Below are 19,980 nucleotides of genomic sequence, written 5' to 3'. Positions count from 1 at the left end.
GATGATGATGATAATTATTAATATTATTATTTTACTTTGCTTGAAATTACTGCAATTAAAGTACTGTCGGGCCTTATCATAATCTTAATACGTTCTGTGCTAAAGTTAAGTTATCTGTGTTACAGATCATTTTATAACTATTTTAGCAAAAGTCAATGAACCACATTTGCACATTTGAAATGTTTTATTAAATATCTCAGGCAAACTCATATCCATATGAAGCACTTCAGCAAAGGTATTACAAATTGAGCTCTTCACATTCCATCATGCTCTCTAATACTAACATAAATTGATGTGTCACAAAGCATTGTGAAGTTGCTGCATCACATTTTGTTTTTCCTAGTGTTGACAATCTGCCAACTGTCATCACATTCAACCACAACCACATATTTAACATATCTAATGAAGCAAAAGGAATATTGGTTTTCATGGGATTTCCTTTGAAGAGAATCCAGATATGTTTAGAAACAAATAGCATTTTCTGTAAAAGCATGAGATGGCAGGAGCTTATCTGTTAATAGCTATATAAGAACATGAAACACATTTCAGTATTGCAGTTTTGATGTTCAAATCAAACTTAAGTAATTTACAATGTTGAAATGCTAATGCTGATAGCAGAATTTTAACCAACCAGCTCCATAAAACTGTCTTTGTAGTGCAGCTTAGCAGTTTTGGAAGTGTTCACCGTCCACATCCCGTAAGTCCTGACCTGCTAGGCGAGGTGGGCTGGTGCATGTGATGTTGTTGTATATGGTGATTGTCGTATCAGGCTCTTCACCTTCTGCGTGGGTCTCCACTAGCCGAGGAATCACCTGTGACTTCCTCAATGCGTAGTTTCTAAGTGGGAGGTTGCTGCAGTCACATTTCCACCTGTTTCCAGACAGTAATAGTTTTTCTATATTATCAGAGAAGTCTGGGGCCAAGCTTGTTAAGGCATTATCTCTCAAGTCTAGGTAGCGCAGCCTTGGAAGAATCTGCCTTGTGCCATTTTGCAAAAACTGTCTACACTCATTGTTGGACAACAGCAAGTACTCCAAATTCTTGAGGCCAGAGAATGTATGGGTGGTGAGAGCACCCAGCTTGTTGGAACTCAGATCAAGTCCCGATAAGCCTACCATATCCACAAAACTCTGGTGTTCCACAACAGAAATATTGTTGCGTTGCAGAAATAGCCTCCTTAAACCAGACAGTCCTCTGAAAGCTTGAGTTGTTATCTTAGTTAAGCAGCCTCTGTCCAGATGTAGGCTGTGAAGCCTTGGCAGACCTTTGAACATTTGGTCTGGAAGAGTGCGGAAGCAGCTTCCAGAAAGGTTAATGACAGCCACATGAGAGAGGCCTGTGAAAGCCCCCACGTGTGCTTCCTGCACTTGATTGTGTTCTAGTTCTAGGACCTCTAAATGGCCAAGATCTTCGAAGATCCTATCCCCCAGATTTCTAATCCTGTTGTAACTCAGTCTTAGTTCTTCTAGGTACTGCAGATCACGGAAAGTTCTAGGCCTAATTCCAGTGATAGAGTTGTGAGAAAGGCGAAGTACATGGAGATTGTGCAGGCCAAGGAAGGTGTCATCATGTAGAGAAGTCACTTTATTGTTTGTCAGATCCAGCCATCTAAGTGACTTCATGCCTGCAAAAGCTCTGGGGACCACTGTTAAAATCTGATTCTGTCCCAGGTAAAGCTTTTGCAGTTTAGTTAGTTTAAGAAACACGTTGGCTTTGATCACCTTCAGGTAATTTCCTGTCAAATCTAACTCTTTGAGCTCACCAAGGTTTTGAAAGAGCTGTGGCTGCAAGTAAGCAAGTCTGTTTCCTGCGAGTATCAGCTCTCGCAGACCTTGCAGGTCATGGAAAGCTGTCTCAGGTAAGACCGTTAATGAGTTCCAACCTAGGTTAAGAAGCCACATTTGTGAGAGTCCTGCAAACAGTCTTTCCTCAATGCGACTGAGTTGGTTGTTATGCAGACTAAGTGAAGCAAGGTTGGGTGTATTCTGGAAGACTGTACCTGGTAATACCCGGAGGCGATTCCGCTCAAGGTGCATATGTGCTAGTGACCCAAGGCCCTTGAAAGCCTGAGGGTCAATAGTCGTCAGCTGGCCATTCTGAAGATTTAAAAAGTCCAGGTTGGTCAAATCCCGAAAAGCTGCGGCTGGGAGCGTTGTAAACCGGTTGCCATCCAGCCAGAGAGAATAAGTGGATGGTGGCATGTCAGTTGGTACTTGTGTGAAGTTGTGAAAACTGCAGTACATGTTGAGCTCCGAGATGAAATCATCGTATTGACAGGTGCACACCTTAGAGCAGGGAATGGGATCTTCAGCCACCTTCTCTGTAGCTGCTGTGTCTGACTGTGGAAACACCAGTGATGTTCCCAATATCCAGACTACCATCAGAGCAGTGATTTGCATACTAGCTGTGGAGAGAATATTAACATGTAAATATAAAAATGTAATACATAAATTCATTATAGAATGCAAAATATGGTTAAGAAATAAGAAATAAACATTAAATTATAAAATTGTTAATAGTTAAAGGCCAGAAAAGATTTACCTTGAGTTTCAGAGGTCATGATTTAAGGCAGACAACCTGTGTAATAGTGAATGACTGATCCTTGTGCAACTGTATGTTGAATGAAAAGTCCACCAAGCCCCCAAGCTTCTTTTTTTTTTTTTGGTCAGGTCTACTTTTTCTGCACCATTAACCCATTCATTTCCATCAGAGTTGTTAGTAAGTACATTTATTCATGTACTTTTTCTTAGAATTTTCAGTTGGGCTTTCTAAACCTTTCTTCCCAGCATCAATACTGATCATTTCAGTGTCATAATAATAGCATAATAATAACAAAGTCTGCAAAATGAGAATATTTTAGACTTTCCATTCCTCTCTGCGGTTTTTGCTGTGCTGAAATTTCTCTTTTTATGTATCTCATTTCTTTGTAAGCTTTCTAAAATATTGTCAGCCCAGGTGGCTGGCAGAGTCATGCCACTGAGTGCATTTACTGTAGATTTTAACTGAGATACAGTGTTAAAGAGATAAGATTACACAGTGCACTGAGCCATTGACTGAATTTATGACATTTTTCAGTTTTTTTTGTTTTTTTTCCTGCTTATAGGTAACCCATTATCAAAGGAACATTTGTCTAAGGATAAACTGACTGAACATATATTTCACTTCCAAACTTAAACTTGGAAGCATACATCATATGCATATTAAATATGCAATAACATTTTGTCATCTGTTATTGAACAATACTTTTGGAACAAAGCTGTTATATTTGAAAAAAATTAAGATGTATGTGTTTTGACAAAAGCTGCATGTGACATAGAAACTGACAGCAGTGCCAGAAATGCTTCATTCACAAAGTTCATAATGTAGGATGGGGTCAGTTCCAGAGATCAATTTCCTTATCAATGGCTGTAATGACTAACTTTGTGTTTGCTCTTTTTCCTCATATCTGAGATCTTTAGAGAACCATGCTAAAGCTCTGAAGTCCAAGCAAATCTAGATAGTACTGTGTGCTTACTCATTCATTTGATTTAATTTAATTGGGTGATTTTCCAACACTGAATTTTTAACAATATGAAGACACATTATATTACATATATAGTGACTATTTGCTAAATATTGTCCACTGCTGCATTCCACAAATAAGCAAAATATTATCTGTTAAGAAGTGTACGTGATGTGCAGCACAGCCTTCTTCAGTTGTTGATAATTACATCTGGCAGATTTATATGTTAATATCAGTGATAGTTATGTTTATTCCAGCATTCATCTAAATCAGATGGAGCTTGGTGTGTGTATTGTAGTCTTATTTTATATTTGATCTAAAATACACATTTTTAAATGATCTTTAATAGACATTTGTATTGATTAATACATGTGGCACAAAGTTAGAGTTTACACATCGTTTTTTAGGTATATAATAATACTTTTATGTCCCACGCTGAAAAGAAATGCACTCCATATTTCTCATATGAAAGGATCATGTGTCCTGACTGAAACCTTTGTCATGCCTGCAACTCTGATAAAGGCTGCAGAGTGTACAGAGATAAACAGCATTAAAACGTTCTCTTGCCAGTAGAGAGCACTGCTGGTTTGCTGTTTTAATCTTGGTCAAACAGCACTGTCTTCATCTGTGGAAGCCTTTCCTATACTAACCAAAATGGTTAATGCTTAATAGAGTATGAGCAGCAGCGATAAGCAGATCTATGGATTTTGCTGTGTCTTTCTAGGCTTCACTAGATCAACCGTGGAAAGCAGCTTTCTCGTTCTGAAGTCAATTTCTTTCTTTTTTTTCTTTTAAATGACATGAAAAGAAAAAAAAACTTGGAGAATGGCTGCTGCAGCGAGCTGTTCTTTGATTTTTGCATCGCTGACAAACACCTCTGATTGGCTCCTTCTGTGGCATACACAGAGGTTTCCAGCTTGGTCGGTTGCTATGAGCTCACTTGGTGGAGGAGAGGCATCTTAATAGTGAGCGGGAAAGCCTGTCGCTGTGGTTGTAGTATTTTGACTGGGCTTTGTCTTGTTTAAGGAAGAATAATTTTCTCAAATAACTCTATATACATTTTTTTAATTGTTTAGCAGCAGATAAATTGGCTAGAAAGCAAGAAGTCAATCTAAATTAAGCAGCTGGATGCTGATCCGAGTTAAAACTAATATTAATTCTGCTACTCTGCCAATAATTGAGATTGCCAGTTAGAGAGATAAAGTATTAGAACACATACACTGTAGCTAATGAACACACAGGCTTATCCTGCTGCAGCTATGTTAGGCCTGTTTAACTTAGACTTTTGTCATTATCTGGATACAGAAATCATACAAGTTTAAACTGAACTGGGTTTTCAGGGATTTTTATTAGGTTTAACTGTTTTGGAAATATATACTATTCTACATTGCCTGTCCATCTATCTGTCTATTGTACATCATTAACAGTAAAACACATATATCTAGTCACTCTCATCCCATCCAATGACCTACACTTTTTCAACATCACAGTAAAAAACAATTAAACATGCCTATTTAGCAAGTGAAGATGAAAATTTGTTGCTGTGCTTGTTAAAGTGATTATGACTCAGACTTTAGTACTTTGTTTTTTCTCTGTGTTTTTTTGTTTAATTGGCTGGTATTCAATTCACAGTCCAAGCTGATTCACCTTTGAAACCACACAACTTATCTTGTTGTCTTTTCAAACATAAAACGCTATGTGACAAGCCAACACTAAAAAGACTGTGTGCGGTATTAACTGCTTCATTTTAGAAAAGCAATGACAGACAAAAACCACCAGAATTCTAAAACGAGTCTAAGAGAAGTACATAAAAACCAGCTGAATGTAGTAACTTCGGTGAAGAAATAGCTCTATCAAAAGAAGAAGAAAAAAACAAGCTGTAAAACCAAAGATTACTCCTCCTGTGCTGCTGTAGTGGGCCTCAGGACATGAATAATGTTGGACCCTCCTGCTGCTCTCATCTGTTGCACATAACACAGTGGAAAACAGCCAAAAGGAGCACTTTCATTTCTGTGCTCTGTTGCTGTAACAGGGAAATAACTTTTTACTACTAAAGAAAGGTTAAATAACTGATCTCTTTTCTTATTCTTATAATCTGCTATTAGGGAAGTGGAGAGACTTTAGTGACCCAAATTGTTTGATTTGTCTCTGATTAAAGTTGGAGCGACACATAACGATAAACATATATAAGAGCTTCATATGGAGTGACAGTCAACACTGCCATCCTCTGGTCGATTGTTGCACTCCTCCCTTTACATTTTAAAAACAAATTAATAAAAGAGAAACGTGTTTTATCTGAGTTTAAATCATTGTTCAGTTGCCTTTGGTTCAGTACTGCTCTGAAAGCGCTGCCACCTCACCCTTTGACAGTAAAAAGACCCTCAACACCCCTGCAGTGGCTATTAATAACACCCAGGGCTCACAGTCAACTTGCTGCTTTCAAGGAGGAAAGAGAATTCAATGACTCAGTGTCCACATCTGGAATCTGCTGGAACTGGCCATTTTTTGGTAATTGACTGTGATGATGTGACCAAATCATGCAGCTGAGGACCCAGATTAGATTTCTATTGTAACATTGTAACCGTTGGATGTGTGCTGCCATAGCCAATCGAATGCCTATCTATGCTTTTTTACATGCCGCCTGTTACAAAAATATACTTTGTTCCCATATATTTAGTTTAAGATAACACACTCTGACATATATAAAATTGTATTTTTGCACCAGCAAGGTGATTTCTAAAGAGCTATTTGCTGAAAAGTATCAGACCTAAATGAATGTGTACAGCAGATGAACAGTATCTGAAGATTATGTCCATAGAAATAGAAATGATCAAGCAAGAAACCAGACACATGACGTGAGAGATGAATCACAGGCTTTAGCTGATCCATCTAATGTCAAGGGTGGCTGTCAAGAAGCCATCCTTAAGGAAGGGAAATGAAACAAAAGTTTATGTATACCAGATTAGACGAGGCTTAGACTGAAAATCAGGGGTAAGAGGTCTGATAGAGTCATGAATCCAAATGAGGTTTTTGGTTAGAACTGTTGTCAATATGTACAAGATGCGACAAGTATATTTTATCTAACATTATAATGAATGCCTTGCAGTAAACCTTGGCTAGCAGACCTCGAGTACTTAAAGATTTATTGCTGCAAAAGCTTTTATTTAAATGCTTTTTATTTTTATTTAAATGCTTTTTTTTGTTGCTTTTTTTACACCTGATGCCCTTCTATTTCTATTTATTAAAGAAAGAAAATGTTTTGCAGTGATAGACAAGAATCCTGACAAGGTGAAAAAATAGTTTGGCTACTTCAGGGTTAAATTGATTTATAGTAAACTGCTATCACACATGTCAATTTATATATCATCAAAGAAAAAGCTCTGAATTGAAATGAAACTCCATTGAAACGCTCTCATTTTTTTCCCCTCACTGTCATCCTGCCCATTTAGCTATGCTCAGGGGATCCAGGATGAAACTGAAACAGCTAGACAATGTCAGTTGAAGAAGACAGGTGAAAGAGACACAACCAAACACTAATGTCTGTGTGAATTAGGCAACTGGGAAGAGACCTGGATCTCATTGAGAGGAGGGAAGAAAAGCAGCTCCTGAATCCCTGTAGAAATGCAGATAATCTGAAGCTTCATTTAGGTCTCTCATTCATTTTTTTCTTCATTTATACCTTTTTTTTTATCTTCACATGAGTAAATGCAACTTCATGTGACCAGCGTAACCCAAAAATGGAAATATAAAGGTATATTAGCTATTTTATATATTACTAATAAAGCTACATATCAAACATTATAAGGACTTTGTAATAACCTCCCTTTCAAATGCATTGGTGAATGCTGTTTGAAGGGTATGGATTTGATTTGCAGTGGGTTCACTTGTATTGTGGTCCAATTTTGGAGGCCTGTGGGCCAGACGCAGGTGGAGCAACATTAATAGTGACATATCATTGATCTCCTTTGTCTAATGTTAGTTGTCGGCTTGTCTGCAATTTCGGCATGCTTCCTAAAAGTTGGCTTTGAAAAGTTGCCGCAGACCCGATCTTGATTGTGTTTTTTTCCTACATGCTATTATTAATGGAGAGTGTCTTCTGGTAGTTCATGTTCATTTTTTTGAGGAGACATTTCCCTAAAAAATGCCAAAACTTTACCTTTACTCAGCAACTTTAGCAGCGTGTTTGTGCATGTCACATCAGTTCTCCAATTGACAGTGAAATTGGCGCCTTTCAAAGCTTTCTGCCAGAATCAAAAATTTCCTGTACTGCATCCTTGAAAAGAATTCTACATTCTTATCTTCATACTTCTTAACAACAAAAACTCTTTGCACTGTCTCTCTCGTTCAAGTCCTCATCGCTATTGTGACATTTACTATATCTTTGGACCTGTCACACTACAGTAAGAAACCTTCACGCGTGGCAGTTTCCTTCTTTCAGTTGGTCCTGCAAACTTTCCTGACATGCCTTTTATTTAATCTTCAACAACAATGTTGAGATGCTTCAGTGGTCATCTTACAGTTTATAAACAATATATATTCCTGAAGTGGTAAAACACGTAAGATGCTTTTCTATCTACTCCTGTCTTTGTACGTAGGTCAAGTCAAAAATGTGTGTCAGGGCAAGACAATAGAACTGGTTTTGTGTTAACAGTCTGTAGCCCACAGCTCCTGCTCTACATTTAAGGCAGTAGAGTGTATAAATGTGGATAGAAGTGTAGGTCAATAATAAAAAAAATAACACTGTGCCTATGGGACAATGGAAATATTTTAATAGTTCCTTTTCTTAGACAGCTTATAGCACATAGATATCACTTTGGCTTTATCATACAGCCATGAGAGGGCTTTAAAGGGTAAAAGGCAAGATTCTACATTGTTTGCCAATCCATTGCAGAGCTAAAACAAAGAGAGGGGCAACCAGTTCACACTCACAACAGTGGACAACACCAATCAACCAGTTAAACTAACCCCATTAACTGCATACTTTGGGACTGCAGGAAGAGTCTGGAGTACCCAGAGAGAAGCCATGCAGGCACGGTGAAGGCTCCAACAACCCAGTGCATTTGAACAGAAGACCTTCTTGTTGTGATACAGCTGTGCAGCATGCTAATCATTTCAGAGTGAATATACTCACTCTTAGTATGCCCTTCATATAAGGAAACGTAGTATGTCTTTATACTATTAACAAGCCCATAGACCATCCTTGAGGTCTTTCTTGAAACAAAGCAACCAAAACGGCCCATTGATTTGAACTTTTTTTCAGGCCCCAAAATAGTGGCACCTCATCAAATAAAGAGGTTAATTCCAAAACAATCCATTACTACTTTATTTAAAACTTTAATAACTGGGCCTCAGCAGTTGAATTGCCTAATGTCTGGATAAAGAGATGTTATTCTGGGATTACTGGGAAAAACTAAGAGCATCTCAAAGCAGTTTAGATTGGTAAAAACTCGCAACATGCGCTTCTTTTTCTTCAGATTTACTTTACAGTCAGAATTCCTTACAGACAGTGGATAAATGAATTATTAACTAGTCCAACAGTAGTTTCACTGCAGAAGAGCTCGTTTTTGCTGACAACATGGGTTCTGTTTCTGCCTTTTGAATTCTGCCAACTGCTATGCTCCTCTGGAGAAATATAAAGCTGCTTTTTCCCGTCTTGTTTTATTGGGGCTGTAATTTTCTAGCTTTGTTTCTCTCCTGAAAGAGAATTGTTACTGTAATGGGCTGCTGTCACTTATTGTTAATGAGCAGTGTAGGGACGCGGTTTTTCTCCTTCTTATTTCATATGCATGCAGTGAAATATCTTTGTTTTGTTTTCTTTAACTCTTAGAGCGAACTGTAGGGAATTAAAATATAAATTATCATCAAAATAAATTCCCTTTCTAAGTGTGTGGATCAATAGAAGTTGGCTGATATGTTATTTTGTTTGTAATAGTCCATACTATTAAGCTGCAGAGGACTTTGCAGAAATGGGGTACATATCATTGCTAGCTTTGTCAGTGTGTTAAAGTGACGGCAGTATATTAGTTTAGACATAAATGACAAGGGTGGCTTTTGCATTACTGTAACTACCTGCTTCATTTAGGCATTCATTTACATTGTCATTAGATTGAACAGTACATGAAATGGCATTTAATTAATGAGGTTAGATATTTGAGAGGTATGATATTTTGTGAGCAACTCATAAAGACACACAAGATGTCTTTGCAGGTGACAGAAAAGCTTTGTAAGTAGATATATGTTAATGGGCCGCGTGCAATTCAGAATTGAGTTGTGTTGAAGGTAGTATGTCAAATTATTGGAAAGTTTGAATTTTAGTACAAGTGGAAAAGTAAACCATGAAATAAAACACAATAGCATGTAGCCTTGGCTGATTTTACAGAATTCGTGATGGCGTGTACTCCACCTCTTGCTCAGTGTTAGCTAAAAAAAAAGGTTCCAACCCCTCTACAACCCTCGTTGGAATAATGGTTAAGAAAATGGATCGATGAATGCCTTGATTGAGCTTGCAGAATAATTTGGGAGCCGGTTTAATTTTCTTGTGAACCAAAGGGTTCCCAAGCATTCATTTTCAAAGTCACTGATATTATTAAGCTGCAGAGGACTTTGAAATTCATCAGCTTGCTCTCAGTTGTCACTCCCCTCTCTGTGCCATTTCTTGATTAACTAAGCACTCCGCAGAGGATCAGACACATTTTCAAGTGCTCTAAGTTTATGTACATTTACATTTACTCTCATTTTACATAATTGCTAGATTCATAATTTGCAATTTATTATTAAGTATGCAATTAGGGTAGATTGCTTCCAAAGGACTTCATTTTGTTTTTTGTTTTTTAAGTGTCATGGGTACATTCAAGGAGAGATTTCAGAAATAAAATGGTTTCTGTAGATGCTTAAAAATTGCTGTGCTTACAGCTGAAGTACAAGAGGGTATTGTTAGACATGGCTGAACAGAAATAGAGGGACTTTTAAAGTCCAAGCTTCTTTTTGTGTCTCTTTTACCTTTACAGCAATGACTTGGCCCATTTAAAGTGCACCCAAACTGAGGAACAACTCAAGCTCAGAAGTAACAAACTATAAAAAAAATTATATGTTCTTTATATTGTAAGGTAGACCCTACAATAAAAGGAATCTGTCTGTAAAAGGATTCCAAAAGGACCTGGAGTGGTTTGGCAGTTCCTGGGTCCAAGGATAAGCAAGGTTTGAAGGACAGGTGGGGAAACAAACGATCAAATATAAATCTTAAAGCTGTAATATTTTTAAACTTACTTTCCTTAGAATTTCATATGTGACTTGGGACCAACACGCAAACAACACAGGAGGTCCAGGTGTACTTATCTCACAGTCACACGTATGCTTTTCTTTGGATTGACTGAAATCTCTTAGTAGATGACAAGCAAGAACATTCACTAAAATACTGGAGTAAAGAAAAAGCAATCTGGTCTTTGAGGATTAAAGAACTAAAATGGTTCATGTAAGTCTTGTAAGTCTCTGTAGGACAAACGAAGAAGGCTGATAGAAAACTGTATTTAAATCTTCATGAAAGCACAACACAAGTATGCATTTATAATACAGTTAATTCCATATTTAGTGAAATCTTAACTTTTAGGTAAATTAATGAATTTACAATTATTTTACGTTCACACTGATATCATTATGTTATCTTACTTTTATGCACAAAAAACATAAACAGCAGCACTCACCGTTATGATTGAATCAAATCTTCAGTGTGCAGGAATACAACACCCAAAATTTGGTAGAGGAGCTGAAATAAAGCAACTTTCATTAGTAAGGTAAAACACTATGAACCCAAGTTATCACAAACTCCAAAGGTTTTGCATTGCTTCTCTGAGGTAATCAGAGTATCTCAACTGTGCCTATCCCCAAAATAACACAATGACCTTTCTTTTGACTTGAGCTAGAGGAAAGACTTCCCTGTGTCTCTGTCTGCTGTCTAGGCATCTCTCAGAGGAGCTCCACATTCCTAATCTCTGTGTACCTCCCTTCAGAAAGTCTCAGATTGTGCTGTTTCATTTGCTCCACAACAATCTAGGCTAAGTTGCTTTGCAATTGGAAATTTCTTCCTCGTTTAACGTCTAGCTTGGCTGCAGCACAGCTGAATGTGTTGTGATCTTTTCTGGCCTTTCTCAATTAACATAGCTGCCTTTTCATTAGAAATGCTGCATGACTTCTTTGCATTAAGGAATTGTCATGAGAACAATACTCCAGTAAACATCTACTGGTATTGTAATGCTCTTTAAACTGAACCTATAAATACTTAACTATAGTGTAGCATATTTCAAAATGCCTCAGCCCTCCAGGTACATCAAACCAAAGAACACCTTCACTGTATTGCTGTTGCTTAAAAAACACCAATTGTATTCATTTAAATGCCACAAGCGCATTTTTCCTGTAAATACAGAAATCGCCCACATTTCCTCACTTTATGACTCATAAAAGGTAGTTATCAGCTGTTTTTTTTAATAAGCATCAGCTCATATTGAATGCATCTGCAGCAGAATATGCAGCCTGTTCACTTTGTCATGTCAGCGACTATGAAATCTCGACAGCTTGTCATCTGAAGCTTCTCACTGGGCTCCTATTTTTATTGCAGTCACAAGGGAAAAAAACTGGCACAGTTCCTCTCTGTTTACTGTGCGCATAAAAGATATGTATGACTGTATGTATGTCCTCATGCATGTAATTGTTATGGGAACCGATTCTGCAGTCAGAAGTCAAATCAACTGAGTAATTGAATAAGACATGTTAAACTTCCCTTTAGTCCAGCAATGCACATTTCATGAACCCCAAGAATTGTATCACTACTGGTGTGGAAGCAGAGAGGGCTTACACAATCCATTCATTGTATAATTGCATTCTTATAATTGCGTCTTTTGTCTGCTGCTGAAGCCACACAGAGCACCTGAGTAAGTCTGTTTCAAACCATCAGTCAACTGTTCTATTAGCCTGTTGTTGGTGAGCTTGATGATAAGGTTGAAAATTATCACATGAGAAGAGGGTCTTAGTCAAGATTCTGCGAATATGCTAGTGTGACCTTAGATACTAACAGTTACTAATCAGATAGTCTAAAAGTACTTATTCTGAACGTTGCCTGCTGATGTCACTATCCTGAACAGTAATATCGGATAAGCTTTTTTGATGCATTCATTGAGTCGCCACTGACTTTTTTTAGGATACTGGTTAGGTTGTTGTCACGTGCTACACAAAGCTGAAGTTGCACGCATGCATTTGGCCTCATAGTTGTTTTGAGTTAACCCTCAGTAGATATGTAAAAAAAAACATGTGGATGTTAATCTAACCCTAAACAGGTTTTCATTATTTTGGTGATGGATGCTATAAAGTCAAAATGCTGCATGGTCAACATATAGTTTGGGCCATGAGTCTGTTCTTTCCTTTCCTATTAAAAGTGGTAAAAATCTATTTTTTATTACATTGCTGGTGATTTTTGATTAGAAAATCAGATAACAAATATGAAGTGAAACTAATTCAAATAAATATCATTTTATTGGGGGAAAAACAAGATTTTTCTAATGTTAATGTGTTAAGGCCCCTCCTCTACAACACACTGGATACTTGTATTGCCAGCATTATGTTAAAGTGGATTTATAAAGGTTTCACTATACTGTGTGTTTAATGCACAGCTAACTTTTTTTATGCAGGATTATTTTCTTTATGAATTTATTTTTAGTCATTTTATATTCCACTAATACTTTTCTAAAATGTTTTGAGGAAGATCTGTTGAAGCTGTTGAAGCAAAGATTTGTTTTTCAGTGAATGTCTTATAGAGTAGTTAGCCTGCACAGCTGTATTTTAAATTACACAATCAAAGCAAAAAAGTGTAGCTCAGAAGAGGAAGCAAAAAAGAAATCGATATGAACACCAGGGCTTTGGTGATGCTGATGACTTCTCTGAGGACATAGCCCAAAAGATGAAGTTCTGATAGCTGAGTAGTTTTTGTAAAGGACTGAAACATTGTTACCACTCATGTTGAAAATATGCACTCTACTCTGTGTGATTATAGCTAGAAGCTGGTGTACTGTTACTGTTATGAGTAATGATTGATAAAAATGATGGGAATTATTGAGTGAATTATTTTGGTTTCTCAGTTAGAGAATGCCAAAAAATGACTTTAAAATTAAGCAGATATTTAAGAAAAGACCTCTAAAATAAATTGAACTTAATGACATTTGAGTTGTATGTGAGATAATAAGCATTTTGTTTTTCACACCCACTTTTTTCGGTGAAGAAAGCTGAACATTTCTTTTATCTGCATACCACAAGAAAGATAAACCATACGCATCTATTTGTATTTCTGCTTGAGGTTTTATTCAACTCTGTCGCTGCCCAATTTTAATTCTTCCCAACATGTTTTTTTTTTAAAGTAGATATTCTTCCCAACATGTGGGTTTGTGTAAGCAGAACTATAAAACTATGTTATAGTGGTTGACTTGTAGATGATTCTCTGAGTTAAAACCTTTGGCATACTTAATTTTTTACTCCAATGCATTTGCCTGTTTGCAAGTTCGAACTGAAACGTACTTTTCTCCCCTGTGGATGGACTGTTGTTGCATTATTTCATGTTTGAAAAAGCATGCAGTTTTTTTTCTTTTTATGTCATTGCTGAAGTTTTTTCTCACCATAGCTGTGCCCTTTTATCTGACTGAATTAGGTTATTGTGCTGATTTAATTTCCAGAGGGAATCACATTGGTGGAAGGAAACATGATTTGCTAATTAACAAATGTCTCCTGGCATTTTCAAGTAAATGACAGAGCTCCCAGAGGCTTGTTAACACTCAAGTTTTGATAGAAATGCAAACTGTAAACAGTAACTTGTGCAGGATGGATTGAATTAAGTGAAAAGAAGAGTGAACAGCAAAAGGATTTACTTTGTGGACTAAAATGCTGGGGCACTTATAATCCAGGAGGGGCCACCTTCTCCTCCTTGAGTTGCTCTGCGTTGTAAACCCAGGTTTAGAGCTCTCCTGCTATTGAGTCAGCAGAACGTTGGTGACTTTTACACAATGTATGCCTCCACACTTTACAACCCCAACTCTGGTCAAGCTGCTGTGGTTCCTAAACACTTCCACTTTGCAATAATACCATTTACAGTTGATCATCAAATATATGACAGTGGGACTGGAAGTCAAAGATTAAGAGGTGTAAGTGTGTACAGGGAGTGCAGAATTATTAGGCAAGTTGTATTTTTGAGGAATAATTTTATTATTGAACAACAACCATGTTCTCAATGAACCCAAAAAACTCATTAATATCAAAGCTGAATGTTTTTGGAAGTAGTTTTTAGTTTGTTTTTAGTTTTAGCTATTTTAGGGGAATATCTGTGTGTGCAGGTGACTATTACTGTGCATAATTATTAGGCAACTTAACAAAAAACAAATACATACCCATTTCAATTATTTATTTTTACCAGTGAAACCAATATAACATCTCCACATTCACAAATATACATTTCTGACATTCAAAAACAAAACAAAAACAAATCAGCGACCAATATAGCCACCTTTCTTTGCAAGGACACTCAAAAGCCTGCCATCCATGGATTCTGTCAGTGTTTTGATCTGTTCACCATCAACATTGCGTGCAGCAGCAACCACAGCCTCCCAGACACTGTTCAGAGAGGTGTACTGCTTTCCCTCCTTGTAAATCTCACATTTGATGATGGACCACAGGTTCTCAATGGGGTTCAGATCAGGTGAACAAGGAGGCCATGTCATTAGTTTTTCTTCTTTTATACCCTTTCTTGCCAGCCACGCTGTGGAGTACTTGGACGCATGTGATGGAGCATTGTCCTGCATGGAAATCATGTTTTTCTTGAAGGATGCAGACTTCTTCCTGTACCACTGCTTGAAGAAGGTGTCTTCCAGGAACTGGCAGTAGGACTGGGAGTTGAGCTTGACTCCATCCTCAACCCGATAAGGCCCCACAAGCTCATCTTTGATGATACCAGCCCAAACCAGTACTCCACCTCCACTGGCGTCTGAGTCGGACTGGAACTCTCTGCCCTTTACCAATCCAGCCACGGGCCCATCCATCTGGCCCATCAAGACTCACTCTCATTTCATCAGTCCATAAAACCTTAGAAAAATCAGTCTTGAGATATTTCTTGGCCCAATCTTGACGTAGCAGCTTGTGTGTCTTGTTCAGTGGTGGTCGTCTTTCAGCCTTTCTTACCTTGGCCATGTCTCTGAGTATTGCACACCTTGTGCTTTTGGCCACTCCAGTGATGTTGCAGCTCTGAAATATGGCCAAACTGGTGGCAAGTGGCATCTTTGCAGCTGCACGCTTGACTTTTCTCAGTTCATGGGCAGTTATTTTGCGCCTTGGTTTTTCCACACGCTTCTTGCGACCCTGTTGACTATTTTGAATGAAACGCTTGATTGTTCGATGATCACGCTTCAGAAGCTTTGCAATTTTGAGACTGCTGCATCCCTCTGCAAGATATCTGACTATTTTTGACTTTTCTGAGCCTGTCAAGTCCTTCTTTTGACCCATTTTGCCAAAGGAAAGGACGTTGCCTAATAATTATGCACACCTGATATAGGGTGTTGATGTCATTAGACCACACCCCTTCTCATTACAGAGATGCACATCACCTAATATGCTTAATTGGTAGTAGGCTTTTGAGCCTATACAGCTTGGAGTAAGACAACATGCATCAAGAGGATGATGTGGACAAAATACTCATTTGCCTAATAATTCTGCACTCCCTGTATAAGGATATGTCTCCAATCAGCCCTCTATAGTTTGGGTACTTTGATGTGTTTTGGAGATGTTTTTCCAAAGACGTATGTTTTTTAATTTAAATGCAAAGTTATTACCAAACACATAAGAGAGGAAAAAACAACAAAATATTTTCTCTGTTAAGTTGTTCTGTCCTTTTATGCTATCATGCAGTGCTCTTATCAACAAGCCCCAGGCTCTCTGTGGAGTTAAACATAACGCCCTGGGTCTTAGTTCTTTGCTGAATTGATTCATCTCCTTTACTTATCCAGGTTTTGAAAGATGAGCATGAGTGTGTCACATGAGCGTAGGAAAGGCCACAGTTAAAGAAATTTATTTGCACAGAGTGTAGAAATTGTGTGGTGTAAATGAGTTTACTTGTAGCAGATTGATATTATTGATATTATTTAGTTAATATACACACACACATTTTCATATCTTAGTGAGGACATCTCATTGACATAATGCTTTCCCTAGCAGCTTAACCTAACCATAACCATCAAAAATGAATGCCTAATCCTAAACCTCAGCCTAAATCTAATCATAACCTAATTGTAACCCTGACACTAAAACCACATTTTGAGTCTCAAAAATGCCTTCAAACTCATAGGGATCCAATGTCAGCATTATGTCTTAATGAATTGAGAGATACAGTTTCACTGGGAGCAAAAGTAGCAAATCATCTAGGTTTTAAGAATGTGTAAGCACAAGGCAGAGTTTAAATGAAACATTACTTTAATGTTGACACTGTAATCACACTTCACTTCTGTACAGCTGGAGCGCATTTTTAACAGAAGGTCCCAAAAACTGCAATGTGTGTGATATCAAAGTGGTCTTTTGACATAGCTCAAAGGTTCTTCTGTGTTATGATACCATCTGGTGTGGTGTTTGAGAGCGGTGCGTGTGTGTGCGCGCGCGTGTGTGTGTGTGTGTGTGTGTGTGTGTGTGTGTGTGTGTGTGTAGAGAGGGGACAAGTATAAATTAGGAACAAAAAGACACAATGTGTGACAGTGTGTGCGTGTTTTTAAAGCACCAAAACTGCTACTGTCAACTGAGCGCTCTAGAAATGTTTCTGTGATTATGTGCTCGTCACTTTTAGTGCTGCCACAGTAGGCCCTACCATATGTCAGGTGACTGTCTTCCTATTGCAAAAGAAAAAGTCAATGAGAAAACAAGTTATAAAATGTTTAATGTGTAAATTTTATTACATTTGTTCCTGGAATGTTAGTGAAGTCTATTAAAGCCCCAGTCGAACAGGCCTAGAGTCCAGTCAATGACCCTCTGGCAACCTTCCATTGATAGGAAGGATAGCGCTCACTGGAGGTCGTTGAGAGTCGCTTTTGGTTGCTAGCAGTTTGCCGCGGTCACTCATAGTGTGGGAGGAAGATGTCAACTTATCTACAAATGTCTGCCAATTGTTCACTTTCAGTGAGTAAAAGTTGTGACTATTGGCTAAAACCGGTACAACTTTTACTTTGAAGGCAAAGTACTCCGTTTCAGTTTTTAATTTGCTGTGCACTTTTTCAAGTTTCATACAGTTTTTTGAGTAGTTGGCAAATATTTGCAGACTAGGCAGTCTTTGTAACCAATTTCACCTAGTGACTGTCAGAAACATCCAACAACCACTCACCAAATGGTCGGGGAATAAATATTTTCCTTCAGTAACAGCAGGTTGTCAGGTGGTCACTGACAGATCTCCAGGCGTGTGTGACTTAGGCTTAACTACAGGTGATTATTGTACATGTGTGCCTGTGCTGTCTTGTAGAAATCTTGTATGAACATTAGAGCAGTTGCACATACAAGGACACTGTCATGAACCTTGAACCACAGTGAAACATTACTGGATTCAAGGTTTTGCAGGGCACCAACAACATGGGAACTGCAGTTCACAACACAAAAATAACATATGGAAAACGTTCAACGAGTTGCTCAGAAACTTCCCAGTACATGTTAACCACTTCAAGAAAAAGTTCATTTTTTAAAAACAAAGTAACCCTGTACTGTACATAACACATGACAGATAAAAGATAAAATAGGTACTCAAATGCATCTTATGATAATGAAAAAACAGCGATCAAACAAATTGCAGTTATCATTGTGAACAACACTGTTCATAGGAGCGTTCTTTTAATCTTTACCAATGCTGCAGTCCAGATGTGTATTGGTCACATTATGCTTTAACTGGCAGTATAACAGTAGAGCTTCATGATTAAATGTGATGTGCTGTAGTTAAATATACAGTAAGTGATTTAAACAGTATTGACGAGGTAATAAAACATTCACGAAACAAGAATAGTCAAAGATTGTGACTACTCAGTATTGATTAAAAATCTCAACTGACCTTTGAATACTGTGATTATCAGATCAGGTGATTGCTGACACAGTTGATTAATAAGGTGACATGATAAGCTAGTTCAGCCCACTAGATATGTGTAATGGAAAATAGTGCATAAAGTTTGATTGGAAGTGTGTGACAATACGAACAACTACCAAAACACAACAATATGCATATTTTCTGGCCTTGTTATATTTTTTGTTTGGTAAGATGTGGACTCGAGAAGACATAAATATATCTTTACACTAGCAGTTCCCACTTCCCACTTGTGTGGCAGCTCTGAGAACATCCCTGTCCTCAGCTACCTCAAATAGTCAAATGCATGAGTAAGACTTGCATGGAGGCAGGCGTGAATGTCCTTTTGTATTGCTTGGCTGTGAATTCAGCGTAACAAATGATCAACGGCACCTGAAAACCCTGTTTATTAAAAACCTTTTGCCATGTACGGTAAAGAAAAAAAATTCAGTGTATGGCAAAAATGTTCCTATTGATTCAGACCTGACTTGGAATATTTCATTGTAGTTCAAAAACACCTTTGAATACCCACTTACATTGCTTCACAAGAATTTTACATTCATTCTGATTTATTATTGGCCTCTAACAGTCAACTAATATCACTTGTATTTAGACTATCCATACCACGTACATTCTTTAAATGTCAAAATTGGGATTTAAGTCACAAAAATAACATGTTAAAAAACCCAAAAGGTTCAACTATAATGCAAACATTTAAATTACTTTTGTTGGGAGCATAATACATTACTAAGAATAAAACCAGTTTCCGCTCTAATGCTGGGTTTTCAAGTACAAGATTTTCTAGGATAATCACACATACTGATATCGCATGAGGGTCTATTACACCATGACAACACTGGTTTGATTACGCCACAGCTACTGAATGTTTCTCCAAGTTGTACGTCAGTATTGACATGGTTTTCTTTCAAAGTAAGACAACCACAACTTTAAAAAGGGAAACTACGTCAAATTTAAATGAGTCTTAAGTCATTTAAGTAAACATCAACACTTTTACAAACTGATTCATCTATGCTTTATCAACAAACACAGCTTTTGAAAATAGACGGGATTTTGGAAACAGATTGATTCTCCCCGTGAAGGGATCTAGTATGTAAGGTATGTTTGGCAGTCTGGCATCCACAATTTTCAAGATATCATGTTCAAATGGTGTTTGATAGCAGATACCAATAATAGCTCAAGCTAATTTAATTCTGGTGAAAATCAGATCAAGCTGGAGTTACGCTCTCTGAGTGCTCTTGTTTCTGATTGTTTTTCCTTTTAAATAAGTACAGCTATTATCTTGCCCCAGTCCCAAAGGGCTCCCACTGTTTGCTAGGAAAAAAGTTCTCCAGCTGGTTGGTGAGCGGTTGCT

The 19,980-nt window shown here is 37.6% G+C and overlaps 1 protein-coding gene across 2 annotated transcripts; it reads right to left on the bottom strand.

The window, feature by feature from the left end:
* Window positions 1–175: 175 nt before the first annotated feature.
* Window positions 176–11,450, bottom strand: igfals (insulin-like growth factor binding protein, acid labile subunit). 2 transcript variants are annotated; one of them, XM_085404343.1, is made up of 2 exons: window positions 11,203–11,450; window positions 176–2,404 (listed from the first exon to the last, which is right to left on the bottom strand). In XM_085404343.1, the coding sequence occupies exon 2, from the start codon at window positions 2,397–2,399 to the stop codon at window positions 663–665; it is 1,737 nt and encodes a 578-aa protein (XP_085260469.1). In that variant the 5' UTR covers window positions 2,400–2,404; window positions 11,203–11,450; the 3' UTR covers window positions 176–662. The 2 variants fall into 2 exon arrangements, with proteins under 2 accessions (XP_085260469.1, XP_085260468.1); XM_085404342.1 differs by lacking the exon at window positions 11,203–11,450 and adding an exon at window positions 2,542–2,964.
* Window positions 11,451–19,980: the final 8,530 nt, after the last annotated feature.

Source organism: Rhamphochromis longiceps, linkage group LG4 (assembly GCF_057381845.1).
Source record: "Rhamphochromis longiceps isolate RC_006_pf linkage group LG4, R_longiceps_female_GT1.1, whole genome shotgun sequence".
Classification (NCBI taxonomy): Eukaryota; Metazoa; Chordata; class Actinopteri; order Cichliformes; family Cichlidae; genus Rhamphochromis; species Rhamphochromis longiceps.
Note: the sequence above shows the minus strand (reverse complement) of the source record. Positions and strands in the feature narration are given on the sequence as shown.